General features: G+C 42.0%; 1 protein-coding gene across 1 annotated transcript in view; it reads right to left on the bottom strand.

Moving 5' to 3' along the window:
• Window positions 1-1,380: 1,380 nt before the first annotated feature.
• Window positions 1,381-19,415, bottom strand: part of LOC118701484 (neuromedin-K receptor-like) — a 65,200-nt gene continuing 47,165 nt past the window's right edge. Inside the window, 5 exon segments of the mRNA XM_054517769.1 lie at window positions 1,381-1,459; window positions 1,461-1,615; window positions 1,618-1,696; window positions 4,590-4,746; window positions 4,749-4,779. Of these exon segments, the coding sequence (XP_054373744.1) occupies window positions 1,381-1,459; window positions 1,461-1,615; window positions 1,618-1,696; window positions 4,590-4,746; window positions 4,749-4,779 (501 nt within the window).

Here is a 19,415-nt window from a genome sequence, read left to right as displayed (position 1 = left end):
CAATACAAATATGATTCTTGTTTTACTGGTCTTGTTTGATATGCTCACTGTCACAATGCTGATCATCCCCAGTTGCTGGGAAGGAATGTGGACTAAAGCCAGCTCAAGCCTTTCTCTCTTCAAATGTCTCTTTATTAATTGCTCAGCTTTGGTACTGTGTTGGGTTCAGCCAGATATACACTGTCCTGTGCTGGTTTGGCTAACTCAGGAAGACAGTCACACTCTTGCTTGTGTTTTTATTAATTGTTTGACAACAAACATTCATGTAACCCGTCTATCCATGCAACTGACACAGTCATTTAACTAAAACTAAGGCTGCTCTCTGGTCCCTTTTTTTGTTACATTCAGCTTCCTCTGCAACAGTGATGGTAAGCAGATTTTGTCTGAATTCAGTGGGAAGATATCTGTGTAAGAATGCCTAGCATATTTTCAGAGGCAGGCACAGGAGTATTTTTACATGCATCAAGTTATGGAAAAATTGTGAAAAGAGCCCAAATAGTTTTTTGGGTTTTTTTTCCAGTGGAAGTTTTTCATCATGAATTTTGTTACTTTATCTTCTGCAGAGAAGAGTCTGTGGCCACAGTGTTATTTTTTTCATATATGAATCTCCAGTTTAAAATCTTTTGGCCTTTCTAAAGTCAATCAGAAAGGTTCTGTTAAGGTCACTGGAGACAGACCTTACCCCTAGAACTAAGATACAAAGCTATGAGAGATTCATCAAAGCAATATATTCCCCTTGAACTACAATCCCATTAGAGTCTAATGTTTACTAATATGCAAACTTTGGTAGAATTAACTTAGTCTCTTAGTCATGTTCTCCTGTTCTTATATATATTTGCAAAATTACTGTTGCAGACAGAGCTGAACTGCATTCATGTGAACTTAATTTTATCTGTCTGGGAATGGAGCTAAATTGTGAAACAGCTTTATAGACTTGGGGCTCATTAGGTGTTAATTATAAATATATCTTTATAATCAAATATTACGTAATTTTGTTACTGTAGAATTAATACACTCATAATGGAAAACAGTACATTTCTGCTTCAATAAGTAAAGGAGCCTGTTACGTTTTGGTAAGTCAAACGCCACAGGTCAGAGACAACTGAAATAAAGTTTTTAATGCCATTGGTTTATTCTGGATAATCCCTACAAACATTGTTGCGGCTAAGGTTCAACTATGCTTTTGGACTGAGACATACATATGTCTTCAAATTCCTCTTCTTGTCGAAAGCAAAAAAAAAAAGGAAGAGATTTCCCAAAAGTCTCACAATATTTATAGCTAGGGTTTATTAGTGGAATCTGGTTTGATTTCCTGTGGTATGGATGCCGAGTTCCAAAGTAGAACATTGTCCAGTGTTGCCCTTCTAGCAATGTGAAATTTTAGGAATAAACATCTGCTGATGTGTGCAGTGAACTGATGAGGCTTGAGGCCATGGAGACAGTCTTGGAATTCCTGTGAGCAACCACTGAAGTTCAGGTCCCTTGGAGCTGCTCTTTTCTTATGGCTGGCGTGCACGCTGTCTCCATCGTTAGTGTCCAACACCAGCGTCATGCTGGAGTCCATCCTGGATGCAGCGTAGAGGCTGCTCTGCCACGTGGGGTGGAACCTGGCTGCCCCTTCAGCTCCAGCTCCTCATAGTTGGACACTTCAATGAAGGGGCACCAGCTCAGAGCTCGCTTGAAGCCAGCTCGGAACCTAGGAGGAAAGAAGCCTGGTGAAAGCCTGGGCTTGCAAGGCCCCAGGCCTTCATCTGAAAACACACAGTGCTGCCAGGATACTGACTTGGCCAGTTATCCTGCCCCTAGACCTGGGTGGGCTGAAGTCAGTGGGAGTTTCCTTGACTGAAGTCAGAGTAGGGCAAAAAAGATAGTGGTAACAACTCATTTCGGTTTCTGATTTTCTATATGCTGTCCCTGCATTTTAACAGTGGTATTTTCCTTATAATGAATTTCCTGTCTTTTGCCTGTGCAAAGTAAACAAACACCAACTTTCACAGAACTGTCTTCATAGAAATTGTTTTGATTTGACCTCTATTGAGATCTGCACCTATATTTTCTTCCTCTTTCTGCAAGAAACTTCCTAACTTTCTTTTCTCTAAAATACCATCCCAGTTTCCAAATTTCAATATCCCTTCTGTGTTTCTCTCTAACAGAGATGCTTATATGGGAATGAGTTAATGACTAATAATTGTTCATGTGAAATATTTGGAAAATAATTTTTAATAATTAAGAGGATCCTAGAAAGTTGAAATCTGAATGTGAGCAATCTACAAACAGATATTTTAAAGCTTTAGAGCGTCAGTGTTTGCAATACTCATACAGAGGCAGGGATTCACCATAAAGACCATTGTTACATTTTCTGTGTATGCGCTTCCAGAATAAAAGCTTAATATATTAGAAAAGCAATTCTCTATGTATCTGTGTATAACTGGAAAAAGAAGACCTTTTCACCTGCACCTAAAGCTTATCTGACTTTCTCACTTGTCTTGCTTCTCTTGTTTTGTTTAAACAATCAGCTCCATTGTTTATCCTGTTTGTAAGTTTTTTGGAGAAGTGGTTAAACGACCACAGTGATGACCGCAGGTAAAAATTCAGATCTAGTGTTCAGTTAAAGTTAACAGATCTCACAGAAGTGACTTTTCCTTCCTCAAATTTTTAAGTTTGCCATGGAGTTCTCACATGATGACAACTGAGCAGGTAGGTTGCTATTCAGCATTCTCTGTTTACATGCAGTCCATATTTTGGAAAAATACTGAAAGAGCCTCTGATGGAAATGGATTTAGTGACAGGAATTGTAAAACCAAAACATCTTTTAACTGTATTACTTTTCTTGGCACCTTCCATCCTCTTTCTAATTCAGGGCATGTTTTTTCTTCATCTTGAAATAATGCTCTCTTTATCTAGATACGTAATATCCTAATTAGCCTGGAAGATGATGCTGGGGCTAGATGGTCTGTCTGATACTAGATGCAGCAGAAGCATGAATTGATCTGACTCCCAGCAACAAGCTCTATTTTCCTATTTAATGAAAAGGAAGCAGATATTCTGGTATCTTCATTTCAATATGGAACTTAATTATAAGAGCACTGTTGCCAGGACTTCATTCTTGCATCAAATTCTGAATAAGGTGACCTTTAGTATGTCTCAAAATATTAATTTTTATTGGGCTGTATTCTATAATCCAGACATTTAATTTTGCAGTTTGCAAGTGTCAAACATAAGCCACATCAGAGATATTATTTTTTATAAATACTTTTGTAACTGTGCCATAACAACTTTTTGAAGAAAATGGGATTGGTTTAGAAGTTTTATGGTAGTAACTGAAAAAAATGAAGCCTCATTTGTCCTTGCCTTTGATTTTGCAGACACTGGACACTTAGTGAAATCTGGTTTCTGTTGAAATTCATGGAAAATTTGCCATTTTAGTTAGTTTTGTTCTGGCACGCTAAAATTTTTCCTCGTCTTTAAACAATTGTAAACGATAAAAAGCTCATCAGAAGGCTCTATGAATTTAGTCATTACCTTGTCTTTTTAAAAGATCATGAATGGAATTGTCATAAGTTATCCTCATCAAGAAGGATGACACCAGTGTTTTTGCACCAATAAAAACTTGTTAGGATTTGTTCACTTCATTTTTGATTAGATTCCTTTTGACAAGTGCTACATGATCTTTAGTTGGGGTTTAGAAATACCTTGCAATATTGCTATAAAGTTTGACAGTAATTAAACTTTGCACTGGCTGCTAAGTCAAAAGAGATTTAAAATAATATTTAAGATTACTTAATCAATACTGATTCATACTGACTGAGTTTGTGAAGTAATTAATTGTTCCTGGTGTTCTTTATCCAATAATGCTAGAAGAAATACTGGTGAATAAGATGGCCAGGATGATGTTTGTGTAGATCCTGGTCCTATAAATTGAAATGAAAGATTTGAGTCTATTCTGGAATGCAGTAGTCTCAGGCTAGCAAGTATCTGTAAAATGTCACCAAACTCAATAGGTGCAGTGCCTTTGAAATTCAGAGCATAATGCGTTGCTATCAAACAATACTGTAATTTAGTATTAAGTAATGCGTAATATTTGTATAATATTTATCAGCCTATTGCAGATCTTGGAGCGCAGTAGAAATCTAATGCTGAGATCTGCAGAACACAGTAAATCACATTTTGTATTGCATTCTTCCAGCAAAACAAAATTGGGTATACAATTGGTGAACATACAGCTTGCACTCTATATCACTAATTACCATCTTCTTTATTTTTATATTTTGCAAACCAAAACCATTAAAATGCTATAGTTTTTTTTAAAAAAAATTTTGGAGGTGCACATGGAAAGGACTGGTTTCTGAAAACTGCATTTTGCTCTCAAATTTTAAGTAGACCAGAATATTTACTGGAAGTCTGCCTCTGGGTTTTTGGGGCTTCTTTTCAAGTACAAACCTTAAGAAAAGGGTTGGGTTTTTTTTCCATTTTGTTTTTTCCCCATTAACTGGAAGCTATTTAAGTGAAAATTCTGTCTTTTTTTTTTCCATTTAAGCAGTTTATGTTCTTGGTGAAGTTATGCACCTCATTTCATAACCAGCTCTTACCTCTTATTAAGACAGCAGTAGATAATGGGATTGTACATTGTAGAGCTCATGGTAAGCCAAAAGCTGGCTAAATAGGTTTGCTGAATGTATTTCCACCGGTTTAATTGTTGATAGATCCCAGTGACTATGAAGTAAATGTGGTAGGGCAGCCAGCAAATGTCAGCACAACCACAATCATCATTTTTACCACCTGAAAGAAGTAATAATAGTATTAAGCCTTTTTAGTTTGGACTAGCATTTCAATATCCATTAATAATTTTCTTGTAATTAATTTTTAAAGTTAGTCAAAGGAAAGATGAATATGCTTTTATATAGTTTTTCCTTTTAATCTGACTCAATTATTTTTTTCTTGACTGGAGATCCTCTTTTTCCTAAGAAAAATAGCAAGAAAACCTTTCCTGACTTTATTTGTATTCATTTTTGCAAGTAATGTATTTGGCTATCTAAAATATTACTTCTTTTCTGTACATCTAGCCATGGCATAAGTTTACAGAGTGTTCTATTCAGACACCTCATTTTGGCCTTTATTGACCTTGCTGTCTATTTTTATTGTGGTCTGCAAGTCTATTTCTTGTCCCAAATTTTTAGATGTGATTTGAATACCACTAGGTTGTAGGAAATGAGCAACTGCAGCATCCTGTGTAGTTTCAGAGCCGAACAGATCCCTTGGCTGGTGATCCTTATTTGTTGTTTTCTGCAGGCATCACATCTGTTAGCTACCATAGTTTCCAGTAACACAAATGAAGAGGAGCTCTGCTTTGTGCTCCAAACATGTGAGGAAAGCTTGCAACTTATGTAAAATTTTCACTCCCATCTTTCTCCTTTCAGCTATGTCAAATACTAGTCCAGCTACCATTTTCAGCACAATATGTCACATGTTTACACCACAGGTTTTCTTTTTGTAGCTGAAATGGAAGTGAACATGATAGAACCATGCTGGGAAGTCTCTTGTTCATTTGTACTTGTGAATACTGAGGAATAACAGGGGTCTCTACAAACAGTTCCTGTATTTTCTCTGTACAAAGTGCCATTTCATACTGTTTCTAGTTTTACCAAGGGAAAAAATCCAAAGAGCTGAAACTTGCCATACTTACGTGTCTTTGGTTAATGTTTTTATAAAATTCCAACTAACATAATTAAATAATTTTGCATATAAATGTTATAGTATCCTCCTTAACTCGCATTACATCTTCCTATGGGAAGCATAGAGCAATTTTTCATTTAATAGCTGGCACCAATTAACAATCTTTCTTGCTGGATGGGACTGTAATGTGCAAGATTTTGCTTATAAGAATGCTTATTGTTATATATATGCACTGATCATCATTTAAAGGCAAAAAAGAGGCATCTGGCCAAATATAAAACATTTCTTCTGAAGCACCTCTCATCAGTTAACTATAAATCATCCTGTGATCAGGAAGATCAGTTTTATAAAGGAAGGCAACACACCAAAACATGGTATCACTTTTGCCTTTCACAGGTACGTCTGTGTATCTACATCTAGGCATATATAGAAGTTTAGGGGGCTATATATGTGATTTTTGGGGTGGGGGGGAAAAGGTTATGATTTTATGTGGACAGAAATTTCTAGACTAAACTATGTATGTGAAGTGATGCATTAAAATATGTTGTCAAATCAGTCTATCATTAAATGGCATCGCTATTTCACTGCTTTTGACATAACTTCCACTGTTCTGCTGGGGACTTACACCTCTGCCTTGCACACATTGTATAGATAGAAGTCTTAATTCTGTAGTTTTACCATGGTACTTAAACTCCCTGTCATTGATTTACAGGTGCCCTTTGCTTGTGGTTGTGTTTTTATAGATCTGTCAGGAATGATAAGTGTTACCTCAGCACCTTTTAGGACTTCTGTAATTTCAGAACACTTGAGAGTCTTAATTATTTACCTTGATATTTAATTAGCAAGCCTTGCAGTTCCAGCTGTGCATGTGAAATTGTTCCTAGAATTAGTCATCACTGGAATATCATAGGTACTGAATGAAAGGATTTTGTGTCCAAATTTTCAGAGTGTAAACAGGTAAATCTGTATTTACAGTTTACAGTTCATCTGTGCAGCGCTTGAGAACCAAAACAGTAGAGCATCCCAGCAACAAATGTAGCTTAATCTGGTTGAGCATTGTGTCACTCATGCCCCAGAGATGCTAGAAATCACAGAAAGAGTCCATGTTGCCTGTTTGGCATACTCAATTGTGTCAATTTTTTTCCAAAAGAAAGTTGTTTGTCTTTTTTCTGACATCCAAATGCTCATTGTCTAATTTTCTGTGATATATTGACGGGCAAGGCAAGCAGTGCTTCTAGAGTCTACTTAAAGGTCTCCTAAAGCTAATAAACCTTCACAAGCTGTACGAAAACGAGCTTTTAGATTTCAGCTGCTGCACAATTAACCTTGAAGGAATGAAGTTTCAGTTTAAATTACTATTAAATACAACATTTCAGGTTTTCTTCAAGGGACCAGAAATCCCCAACTAATTTTTACCCTGCAAAGAAAATCCAAAATTTTTCTTGTCACAATTTCAGGCAATTCAGTTCTAATTTTTAATGTTTTAACTTTAAGTTTTAAAATGAAAAATGCCAGATCACCCCCAGAGAATTGCATCTTTCCCTGCAAGGTTACTCTTTTATTTAAAACAAAATACTCATAGTTTAAAAGAGTGAGATTCATGTAAGGCGTTCTTGTTGCTGTTTCTCTCTGGAAATCCATGATTAAATATTAAGTCATCATCCTCCTGAAAGCAGAAATTTCTGAAGCAAATAGTCAAACTAGATAACAAGCTACAGATGATTTTAGATGGACATTAGTGTTTGATTTAATTTGTGAAGTAACAAGTCACTTGAATGACAGACAGTGAAGCACATTACATTCTTAATCATTCAGGTTTGCATGTCATTTTAAGTATTTATATAGTACAGTGCAGTTATTGACATATTTCCTAGGAGAAGATACGTGAGGTGTTGCAAGTCAGTATGGTGCAAAATTGTTGGAAACAGAAGGCAATTAAGGTTAAATTTGAAGTCAAATGCAGAAATTGTGAGAGGAGTCAAAAAGACCTAGTCTGTTTTCATTTCATCATCTAAGAATGACTATGTGTTGGCAAAGTGGAGGGAAAAAAGAATCAGGAGAAGGAGGGAGATTATTCCCGATGTCCTTTTCCCTTTCAGAGAGAGGCACACACTGCAAGGCCATACCTTGCAGTCTATAGCTGTGGTTCTTGTCTGTAATGTTGGTCTTTGCAGTATAAAGTTTCATTTCTTGATTATATCAATAACTATGAACAGAAAGTGACTTCAAGGTCTTTAAACCCAGGGCACCTTGAGTTTACTTGGAATAAATTCTGATGAACAAGTGCCTGAAAACCAACAGAGAAAGTAAATTAAACAGGCCCATTATGAATTTACCACAAAAACCTAATGGTCTTTTCCCAGTACTCTGTGGTGTTTCATTAAGAAACCCCAGTGACACTTTACAGGTCCAACTGCAGAATATAAAAGAGCTTCAGTTGTTTTTTGACTACTTAAACCTGTGACTGAAAAAAAACTCTTTTTAATAGGTCTGTTCTGTTTCACTTTTTGAGATATTACTATTTTTCAGTTGCTTTTCTTTCTGTTCTGAGTTGCATAGAATTCATTAGAAAGGTTTTCTCTTGTGCATTAGGAAACATTTCTAAAGCAAGAAAATGACTGAATTCAGTTAGCTTAAAATCTAGCTCTGTTCTTGCCACCATTTCACCATGGAGCTTTCCAAAATGTGAATTGCAGTCAAAATCCTTTATCCCAGTGGCACCATTTTCTCCTGGTGTTCTGTTCAGTCTCCCTCTGTGTATATTGTGGGCAGCATGACTGGAGGAAAGAGGATTTTTTCTGTTCTAGGCAATACTTTTGTTAAATGAGTTGTACTGAGTCTCCCAGTTGTGCAACCTTCATGCAAGTCTTGAGGCTTGATTTGTAAATGTAAAATCCAAGTATTTATTTTTATACATTGGTTTTCATCAACCAGTTCTGCTGATTCTGCTGCACTGCTGCCTATGTCTAAGAAAAACTCTGTCTAGAAAAAGTTAATTTATATGCTTTCTGGTCTTATCCATTCCTTAAATCCTTTCTGAGTAAGAAGCATTCTTTCATTAATGAATGTAATGAGAAAAAAAAAGGATATAAAAGAGCAAAACCAATGTAAGTTCATTGGAATTGGAATTTGCAAGTTTACCTTTGCTGTGAGACATTTGGAACAGTAAAAGTGAAAAGGAACTAATAGATTCTGCTGCACTTAGAAAAACCAGCAAGTACATTTATTTTTCCATACTCTTTTTATTTTGCATGAAGAATAGCTAAAAGAGTAGTCCGGTTTAAGATGTAGCATTTAGAGCAGCTCTTGAAAGATTGGGAATAACATATACTGTTCTGAGAGACTCAGTTGCTGCTGGAGGAATATAGCAGTTCACATTGCAAGGCCATGAATTGCCAGCAAATACTTGGACCCTGCAATCATTTCCTTTTCAATCTTCTCTGCAGCTCCTTATTGCCTTTCTAAGTCATCTTTGATCCTGCTGCTTTTACAAGTACAGGAATTTGGCTTTTGGTTTCATTTGCACTTATATCACAGGGAACAATTTATTACTTTCAGAACTTTTACTCCTGGGTGTTATGCAGATATGAACCAGAAGCAAATGATTTAAGAACCCATGGAGTGTAAGAATGTCTTTGTTTACCCTCTCCTGGATGTTATTTATTCATGAACACAGCCTAAACACAGTTCACAGATAATCCCTGGAATCATAATTTTGGCCTCGTGCTCTTGTGTGAGAAGTAAAATGCCACACTAACATTTCACGGTGTTTCTCCCAGCATGTTAGGATGCAGCCAGTAAATCCACTTCCCAGACCTGGGGACATACATGGCACTTGTATGCATGAAACACCAGAGAGAAAAAACCACCAATATGCCTTTGCTTCTCCATGATGCTTATTTGGAGTAAACTATCTCTCCTTCTGCAGGAAAGTTAGGATTCAAGGTAATTCTGCTGGCAGTAGTACAGAGATGGAGCTGACTTCTGAGGTACCAAGTGCTTTGACTCACTCAGGGATTTTCTGTATTCTTTCAGCCCATAGGAAAGGATGGATTATCAATAGCTGAAGGAAATGCACATTTAGGAGGAGAAAGTATGAGAACGCTTGGAAGTCTTTCAGCCAGATAAGGTATTTGCCAATTCCAGTGCTCCAGATACTTTTAGTCTTCTGACTTATGTTTTCCATCTGTTTTTCTTAGTTACTTGAAATAAAGAAACTGTTTTTAATTTCAGTTTGCATAATCCCTTGTTGCAAACAGAATTCATAATCATTTACTTTTTAGTTAAGCTCCAAAGTTCAAAATTATATTCTTGTCTAGAGTGAAGTAGTTTTTAATTAGTTTGTTTTCTTCCAAATTCCCCAATGTGGGACTCCCCTCAAACCAAAGCAATTCTGACATTTTTTATGAATGGTCTTAGCTACTGCTGGTTTAAATTATTTTCCCCCAAAGCTTCATAGAACACAGGTTTGACAGTGATTTTGAGTTTCTCTCAGCATGTCAAGAAATATCTGTTCCATTGCAAAGAAGGGGTAAATATTTTGCTCAGAGTTTTATTTTCCTTGAGAATGTGTGATTTCACAAGCATCTCTTAGCGTTCAAAAACACATAATCACATAAGCAATTATATGCGGTGCTTTTTATTTAAGAGCTCTGGGAATCGGGGTAGTTTCCACCCAAATCTGATTCCAACCATACATTCGAGGTGAACGTGTTTTATACTCTATCGTTATGTAACTTCCATGTTAATTATTAAACTTATATTGTTCTATTGTATACATAGATTTCAGCTAAACACAGCTTCTCATGGTTCCCCCCTTAAATTTCTTACATAGTTTCTCATGATTCTTCTTATGATTATACAATAATTATATTTAGTTACTAAACAATCATCACATCTAACAATTATATCATTTATCATACTGCTTACGCAGGTGCAGTGATCTGAGAAAACACAAAGCCTAACATTTTCAAAGTCTATCTTTAACATTTTCCAGGGCTCCCCTATCATTCTCCCCCCTTTGAAAGCATTTTCACTTCACTGTAGGTGTAAATGTTTTCACTTGATACAGTCCTTTATTCCTCAATTTATATTTGGTGTTCTTCAAATCCAGGGTTGATGTGGATGCTATCAGGAACTGGAGAACCAGAAGATGGTGGGCATGGATCTCGTGTCAGTGCCTTTATTATTTTCTGGTTCCAGGACGTTTTCTTCTTTATCTCTCCTTTTAAGATGCTGTAAACTAACCAAATTGCTAAGAATACAATTAGTAAGATTATCACACTCTCAATGATAGATTTAATCCATGAACTCAAATTCCACCCTAACCCTTTAAAGATTTTTCCTAACCAGCTTGTAGTCAAGTCCTTTTGCTCTTCTTGTGCTTCATGCTCTATTTGTTTCAACTGATTGATGTCATATTCTACATCTGCAGTTACATTTGGGATATGAACGCAGCAATGATCAACTTGTCCCTTTAAAAATCCACATTCTCCATGCTCTTTCAGGAGTAACAAATCTAAGGCTAATCGATTTTGTAAAGTCATTTTTGTGGTGGCTTGTAGTTGTACGTTTAATTATTTAAATCCTTCCTGGGTGACTCTTGCCAGTCTATCTACCTGACCTGTAAGTTTGTACAGCATCTCCCTACTCTGATAGTTTGCTATAGGACCAAGTAATGACTCTAGGGCCCACCCAGATTTCACTCCACTAGAGGGTTCTTGCCAAGTGTCATCTGGATTTTCATTGTCTAGAACTTCTCGTCTTGCTCTTATCTGCAGAAGTTCATGTTTTCTGTTAAATGGGGACTTTTTCCAAATTGCACATGAGGTTGGGAGGACTAAAGTAATCTCCTTTACTTTCCCATCTACAGGCAGATGTGTTGTCCAGGTACCATCGCTTCTTGCCCATACAAATTGTCCTGGACTTCGGACTGTACTCCTGGTACATCCTATAACTACTTTATAATTCATTTTGCCTTGTTTATGTTTGATCCCTCTGCAAGCACAACCAATTTGTAGGGCTATTGCCAGGGGTGGCATCTGTTTTATCTATGCATCATCAGAAGTGCAGTCATAAGTTTTATTACATGCCCACCAACTTACTTTGTCTGCCCTCGTTCTGCTACTAGTGGCAGTGTTTGTTACTGTTAGCTCTGTTTCATTCTCGGAGCCTTCCCACTTAATACACCAAGGGGTGTTTGCCATATATTGGAATCTTTGAAGAATACTCACAGACCACACACTGTCCCAAGGCTCTCTCTGATCTTTCTGATCCTTGGCCTCACACTTCCATACCAGAGTGGTTTCTGTAACATTTTCTATAATCTTTTTATAGTGTGGCAAATAGCATTGCCATTGTGTGATGCCTCCCGACTATCCCATAGGGGTTCCTAGTATGCCATCACTTAGAATATAGTCTTTCTGGCCCGTGGGTCTCATCCATGTTCCTATTTTCTCCCAAGTTTCCTTGACTACTTGCCTCGATTCGGGTACCTGTTTACATGTAATTGTTTTGTTCTTTTGTATTTCAGGTAATTTTGATGTTATGATTCCCCAATTTACTAGGTCTCCTGCTGCCTTAGGTATTGGCAGACAGGCAGTTATTCTACTGGTTTTTGCCTTTTGGCAAAGTCTTTGACTAATCCGATCATTACATTCTCAGCCCGAACTGCATTAGAAACCTTTATCACCTGTGTTTCTGTTTGTACCTCTCTCTTCATTCTAGAATGAAGAGTAGTTAGTTGATCATTTTGCATTCCACATCCCAAAGACATTAATGACCATAACGTTAGCAAAATTACTGATAGCATTCTCAAAGTAATTAAACACATCTTATCTGCAGCCTTCTTGGTTCCACAGTTTACACAGTCCGTGATCCCGGATGGATTTTCTTCACTCGGGTGTAATGAATCCAGGGGTCCATGCCGGCTACCTTGACGACTGTTATGGTGGTCAGCAGTACCTGATGGGGTCCACTCCACTTTTCTTTCAGCGGTTCTTCGTTCCAGTTTTTAATGTACACCTCGTCTCCTGGATGTATGTTATGAACTGGATTCTCAAGAGTCAGTGGTCTATTCCACACGAGGATGCTCCGGAGCCGAGCTAAAGTTTTCCCGAGAGACGGAACATAATTATACACTTCCTGCTTTCCTGTGACGTGTACATTAGGGTTAGGCTCAGGAGATTCATATGGTTTCCCATACAATATCTCATAAGGACTGACTGACATCCCACTCCTAGGCTTTATCCGAATCCTCAACAGTGCTATTGGCAAAGCCTGGGGCCACTGCAATTTGGCTTCTTGGAATATTTTACTGATTTGCCTTTTTAGTGTCTGATTCATCCTCTCTACCTGTCCACTCGACTGGGGTCTTCACGGTGTGTGGAGGTCCCAATTTATCCCCAGCAATCTACTTACCTCTCTTACTACTGTAGCTATGAAATGGGGCCCCCTATCTGATGATACCCCTAGGGGTACCCTGAACCTGGGAATAATCTCCTGTAGTAACCACTTAACTGTTTCCTTTGCTTGGTTTGTACGACAGGGAAGGGCTTCTGGCCACCCAGAGAATGTGTCAACCCCCACTAACAGAATCACAGAATGTCTAGGTTGGAAGAGACCTTCAAGATCATCGAGTCCAACCCATGTTCTAACACCTCAACTAGATCATGGCACCAAGTGCCACATGCAGTCTTTTTTTAAACGCATCAAGGGATGGTGACTCCACCACCTCCCTGGGTAGATGATTCCAGTATTTGACCACTCTTTCTGTGAAAAACTTCCTTCTTAATTCTAGCCTGTATCTCCCTTGGCACAGCTTGAGACTGTGTCCTCTTGTTCTGTCTGTTGTTGCCCAGAGAAAGAGACTGACACCCAGCTCACCACAGTCACCCTTCAGGAAGTTGAAGAGAGTGATAGGGTCACCTCTGAGTCTCCTTTTCTCCAGGCTGAACAACCCCAGCTGTGACTGTGGTTACAAGGGTTTTCAGGGTGAAGAAGAGATGAGAATGTTGACTCCATGATCAGAAGGCTTGATTTATTATTTTATGATATATGTTACATTAGGACTATACTAAAAAGCAATAGAAAGGAAAGGTTTCTTGAGAAGCTAGCTAAGCTAAGAATAGAAAAGAATGAATAACAAAGATCTGTGTCTCAGACAGAGCAAGAGCCAGCTCTGCCATGAGTGGTCAAGAAATCCAAACACCCACAGGAGACCAATCACCTGTTGCATTCCACAGCAGCAGATAACCATTGTTTACTTTGGTTGCTGAACTGCAGCTTGTCACAAGGAAAAATCCTAAGAAAGGATTTTTCATGAAAGATGCCTGCGACGTCACCTTTTTTTTATTTAGTTAAACTAAAAGGAAAAAGTGTTTGTAATTTTCTCTGCTGTACTCATGCCGAAGAAAAAGACAAACACTCGACAGGTTATCTGTTGCCAATCAAACTCCACTCAAGTGCTCCTGTGGAATGCACTGGGAATTTCTTCACCTGTAGAACATAAAATTCTATCATATCACTAAAACAATTCTATAATATAAGAAAATGCAAAAACAATGCAAAGAAAATTCAAGTCCTGAAGCTGTGGCTGTTTTTAAGGGGGGCCCGGCTGAAGGGATTTAGAGAGACCAGCCACCTTCAGTTACACCGGCACTCCCTGGCACGAAGCCAGAGGCATGTGCCGACCGTGGGTGGGGCGAGAGGAAACAGTCACCGATATTAAAGCAACCGCGCCGCAGGAGTGAAGAAAAGAGACGGCCCTCCTCTGCTGGGTGAAATAACTTGGTTTAATCCAGGGTAGGGGAAGTGCAGGGTGGCCACCCAAAGGTGGCGAGCGGAGGAGGAGCCCCGAGCCCCTCCAGGGACCGGGTTTTAAAGGGAAGGGGTAGGTACACAAGAAACCAATCATAGAACGAAAATTTGGATACATTGAAGACTGATGGGTGGTGTGGATCAATGGGGATAGGTCAGGGGAGGAGCCCAGGCCTACCAGCCAATCACTCGACACCCTAGCTGGAAGATTCTGGAACTTGGGGTGGGGTGCCGGTGACTGGCAGAAGACCTGGGGAGGGGATACAAGGACAAATAAGGGATAATGAGGGAAAAGAAGGAGGGGAAAACCGTGACTGACATAACTGGGGGTTTGAGCCAGACCAACTTGCCAAGCTAGGAGAGGGGGGAACGGAACAAACCAAACACAAACCACAACATCTCCCCCTTTTTTGTTTTAAAAAGAAAAGGAAGGGAGAAAACAAACAGTCCCTTATAATCAGGCGGCAGTTGTCTCTTGTGCTGTTTTAAAGTCCAGGCTTCCACCGCTCACGCTTTCAGAGTCTGAAGTCGAGGCAGGGTCCTCCTCAACATCTGAAAGCTCCAGATGGTTTATGTTGGCCGCTGAGGCATTCAGCAGAAGTCTCTTAACCAATCCCCACAATAGGGAGCAGGCGATGACAATTACGAATATAACTAAAACAGAATATGAGACGGACCGAACTATGGCATCGGGTCCATGCAGGCGGGAGATCAACTAAAAAGAAACAGAAATATAAATTAAGAAGGTCTGGCTCGAGAGGGGGGGGTCAGGACCGTGGTCAATGGTGGCTCACCCACCAGTTCCTCCGTTTCCGCCGCCAACACGCCTCTGCTACCTCTGGGACCGGTTCTGGTTTTGCACCCCGCTTAGGGCGGAAGGGCTTGACCCACTTTGATGGAATCCATCTCGGACCTGAGGGAGTGGACACGCAAGCGTATCCCCTACCCCAGGTCACAAGATCAAATGGCCCTTCCGTTTTCCAGGTCTCCGGATCCTTAATGAGGACCGGGGGCCTGGCCCTAGGTCGCAGCTCCTCGTGCTTCCCGAAGTGTCTCACTATGGGCGGGTTGAGATTTTCAAAGGAGCAATTTAGAAAGTTGATAGTATACAACGCCCGTGCGAGACGGATGTGAGGGGACTCCACCTTCACTGCCGAATGCTGTTGCTCCAAAACCCTTTTAAGGCTCTGGTGGGTCCTCTCCACCACGGCTTGGCCTGTCGGGGAATAGGGGATGCCGGTCTTGTGTTCTATTCCCCATTGCTGCAGCTAGCTCCGCAGTTCCTTGGATTTGTAAGCTGGGCCGTTATCTGTTTTGATTACCTTAGGGATGCCCAGGACCGCGAATGCCTGAAGCATATGCTTCCTGCAATCCGCAGCCCTCTCACCTGTGTGGGCAGAGGCAAAGACAGCACCAGAGAAAGTATCCACCGAGACATGTACAAACTTAAAGCGGCCGAATGATGGATAATGGGTCACGTCCATCTGCCACACCTCGCAGCTGGACAAACCACGGGGGTTAGCTCCGAGAGGGATAGAAGGGAGCTGGTGGGACTGGCAGTGAGGACATGTAGCCACAATGGCCTTGGCCTGTTCGCGCGTCAGATGGAACTGCCGAACCAGGCCAGGCGCATTCTGATGGAACAACTGGTGGCTGATTTTGGCTTGACTGAAGAGATCAGGGAGCGGGGCCGCTTGAACGGGGCGGCAAGGGCATCAGCACGCCGGTTGCTCTCCGCTATGAACCCCGGCAAATCGGTGTGTGATCTCACGTGCATGACATAAAAGGGTTGCTCTCGGTGGGAGACCAATTGAACCAATTTGGAGAGCAAGTCGTACAATTTTGGGTTTGACACCTCCTGCAGCACAGCATTTTCAGCTCTGGACACTACACCCGCTACGTAGGCCGAATCCGTAACTAAATTGAAAGGTCCAGGGAACCTCTCAAAGGCTCTGACGACTGCGTCCAACTCGGCAATTTGAGGTGAACCTTCAACCTCGGTGACATCGGACTCCCACTCCCGAGTTTGGGGATTCCTCCAAGTCATGACTGACTTGTGGGATCTTCCGGACGCGTCAGTAAAAATGGTCATTGCCTTTAGAGGGGTTCTACTCTGGATCGATTTCGTAGATAACACAAATTCCTGATTGAATAATTTGTGGGCCAGCCGATCAACACTAATTTGGCCGGGGTAGCTGTCCAGAGCGAACTGCAAAGATGTATTTGTTTGCAGCAGGCTGTCAATTACCCTTTGTTTTAGGTGGCCCGAATTTAATTTAAGAGGAATGTGTATGCACGCAAGATCAACGCCTGCCAGCTCTCTGATCCTCAGCCTAGCTTTCCGGATCAACTCTGCCACCAGTTCGGCGGGCTGCGTCATTCTCTTGGACCGATGGTGGCTGAGGAACACCCACTCTATGATTAAGAGGGGGTCACTCGAGCCTCGGTCCCTGCCTTTGGTGGCGTTGTCCCACTGAAAGATCACCCCGTGGAGGTGTGGTAGTTTGCCGCAAATAATGAATTTAAATGGCAGGCCCGGATGACAACGGTGGGCCTGCCTAGCCGAAATGAGTCTCTGAATTTTCTCTAGTGCAATCCTCGCCTCTGGGGTAAGGGTCCTGGGAGAACTTAGCTCCTCTCCCCCTTTCAATAAATTGAAAAGGGGGGCCAGGTCTTCTGTTGGTATGCCCAGCCAAGGTCTTACCCAATTCAAAGATCCACACAGCTGGTGGACATCCGCCAAGGTTTTGACAGTTGTTACAATAGCCAATTTCTGAGGAACAATGGTCCTCTTAGTAATCTCCAGGCCCAGATACTTCCAAGGCGGCACCCTTTGAATTTTTTCCTGCTGGAGCTCGAACCCTGCAGCAACCAGCGCATCGACTGTCAGGTCAAGGGCGTGGCCAAGTATGTCGGCGGTCGGGGCACACACCAGGATGTCATCCATGTAATGGTAAATGATGGCATCGTTTACCACTGCACGTATTGGGGACAGCAAGGAAGCGACGTACCATTGGCAGATCACTGGGCTGCACTTCATGCCTTGCGGGAGAACCCGCCAATGGTAGCGCTTGCTTGGGGACTCACGGTTGATGGAAGGAACCGTGAACGCAAAACGCGGGGCATCGTCCGGGTGGAGGGGAATTTGAAAAAAGCAATCCTTTATATCAATCACAGCCAATTCCCAATTTTGTGGGAGCATCGTTGGGGAGGGCATCCCTGGTTGGAGAGGCCCCATATCTTCTATAATGTTGTTGATCTGGCGGAGGTCGTGGAGAAGCCGCCACTTGTCCTTATTGGGCTTTTTGATGACAAACACGGGAGAATTCCACGGTGACGTGGTCTCCACGATATTGCCCTTAAGTAGCTGCTCCTCAACGAGCTCCTTGAGCGCCGCCAATTTCTGTTTATTAAGCGGCCACTGCACTACCTGGACTGGCTTATCTGATTTCCAATTGAGCTTCCAGGTAGGGCGCTCATCAGTGACCGCCGCCCGAAAAACCTGGGGAGCCGCTGGAAGGTCAATTCGGGCTCCCCACTGGGCTAAGAGGTCTCTCCCCCACAGGGGCTCCGTATAATCCAAAATGAATGGGCGTATAGAAGCCAATTGCCCATCCGGCCCCGTGATTTGCACGATGCTCTTAGATTGTCTGGCCAATTGTAAACCCCCAACCCCACGGACGTGTCCTGGCGCGGTTTGCAACTCCCAATGCGACGGCCACTCCCGAGAAGGAATGACCGTGACATCCGCCCCAGTGTCCAACAGGCCTTTTAGCTGTTTGCCTTCCCCCCCTTTTGTAATATAGCAGTCGAGGCGAGGTCTTTCATGCCCCAAAACCTGGGCCCAAGCGATAGTTGGCGTGGTGTCTCCTGGTGTTTGGTGTAATTCCCAGGTTATTTCAGGCACTGGTATTGCCTGCGCTACAATCTGCCCTTTAGGCAAAAAGATGGGGGGCTGGACACAGTGCAGGCCGACAGCGAACACCCCCGGGTCCGATGGTAAGAGGCCCGGGATAATGTTCACCGTCGGTGGTGTGTGCTTAGTGTCACCGACCACAACATACTTGCAGCGAATCCGTCCCCAGTTACCTGGGCACTCCGGGTCGACAGCAACGAGTTGAAAGTCGGAGGTCCTCAGGTGGAGAGCCTCCGAGAGCCGCAACCTATAGGGTGCAAAAGTAGAAGCGGTCGTTAGTACAGGTATTGTCTGGATAGGAAATGCAGAAGTCGGATCAGATTGATATGAGTCATGTCCGGTTGGCGGCGGTCCCTGGTCTCCCTTCCCCCTACGCGATGATGATAAATGGCCCGCCTGATTTTTGTCAGCGCGCAGGGGGGCACTGCGCTCCGATTTCAGTTTTTTGGGGGGTTGGCCCCCAACTGTCCCTGTTCCCTTTTAAATTTGTAAAATTCTGCCCGTAGGGGGCAGTCCGGCATCCAATGTCCAGTCCTTCCACACAAGTGGCAAGGCGCGGAGGACTTCGATGAAACAGCTGCTGCAACACCCTGCTCGGTGGAGGGCTCTTCTGCCGCGGCGACTCGGGGAGGTTGAATCCTCCTCTTTTCGCTGTCCCTGGTGGTCAGTAGCGGGACCTTGCGCGCGCACACTTCCAACATATCAGCCATCTGTGGTGCCGGGTGGAGGGGCAGGCTGAGGATGGCATCCCTGCATGCCTGGTTGGCATTTGAGGACGCCACCTCCCGCAAGATGGTGCTTCTAGCTCCTTCGTCCGACACCTGATGTTCAATGGCCTTCCTCAACTTCTCCACGAAGTCAAGGAAGGCCTCATCTGGACCCTGAAAGATTCTAGAGAAGGCAGTTGTGGGCGTGCCCCCCGGCAGCAACAAAAAGGCTTTTTCTGCGGCAGCTGCCGACGCTTTAAGAGCCTCCCGGGGAAGGGTACTCGCCTGGGAGTACCCATCTT

This window comes from Molothrus ater, chromosome W (genome assembly GCF_012460135.2).
Source record: "Molothrus ater isolate BHLD 08-10-18 breed brown headed cowbird chromosome W, BPBGC_Mater_1.1, whole genome shotgun sequence".
Classification (NCBI taxonomy): Eukaryota; Metazoa; Chordata; class Aves; order Passeriformes; family Icteridae; genus Molothrus; species Molothrus ater.
This window is presented reverse-complemented; position numbering and strand designations above follow the sequence as displayed.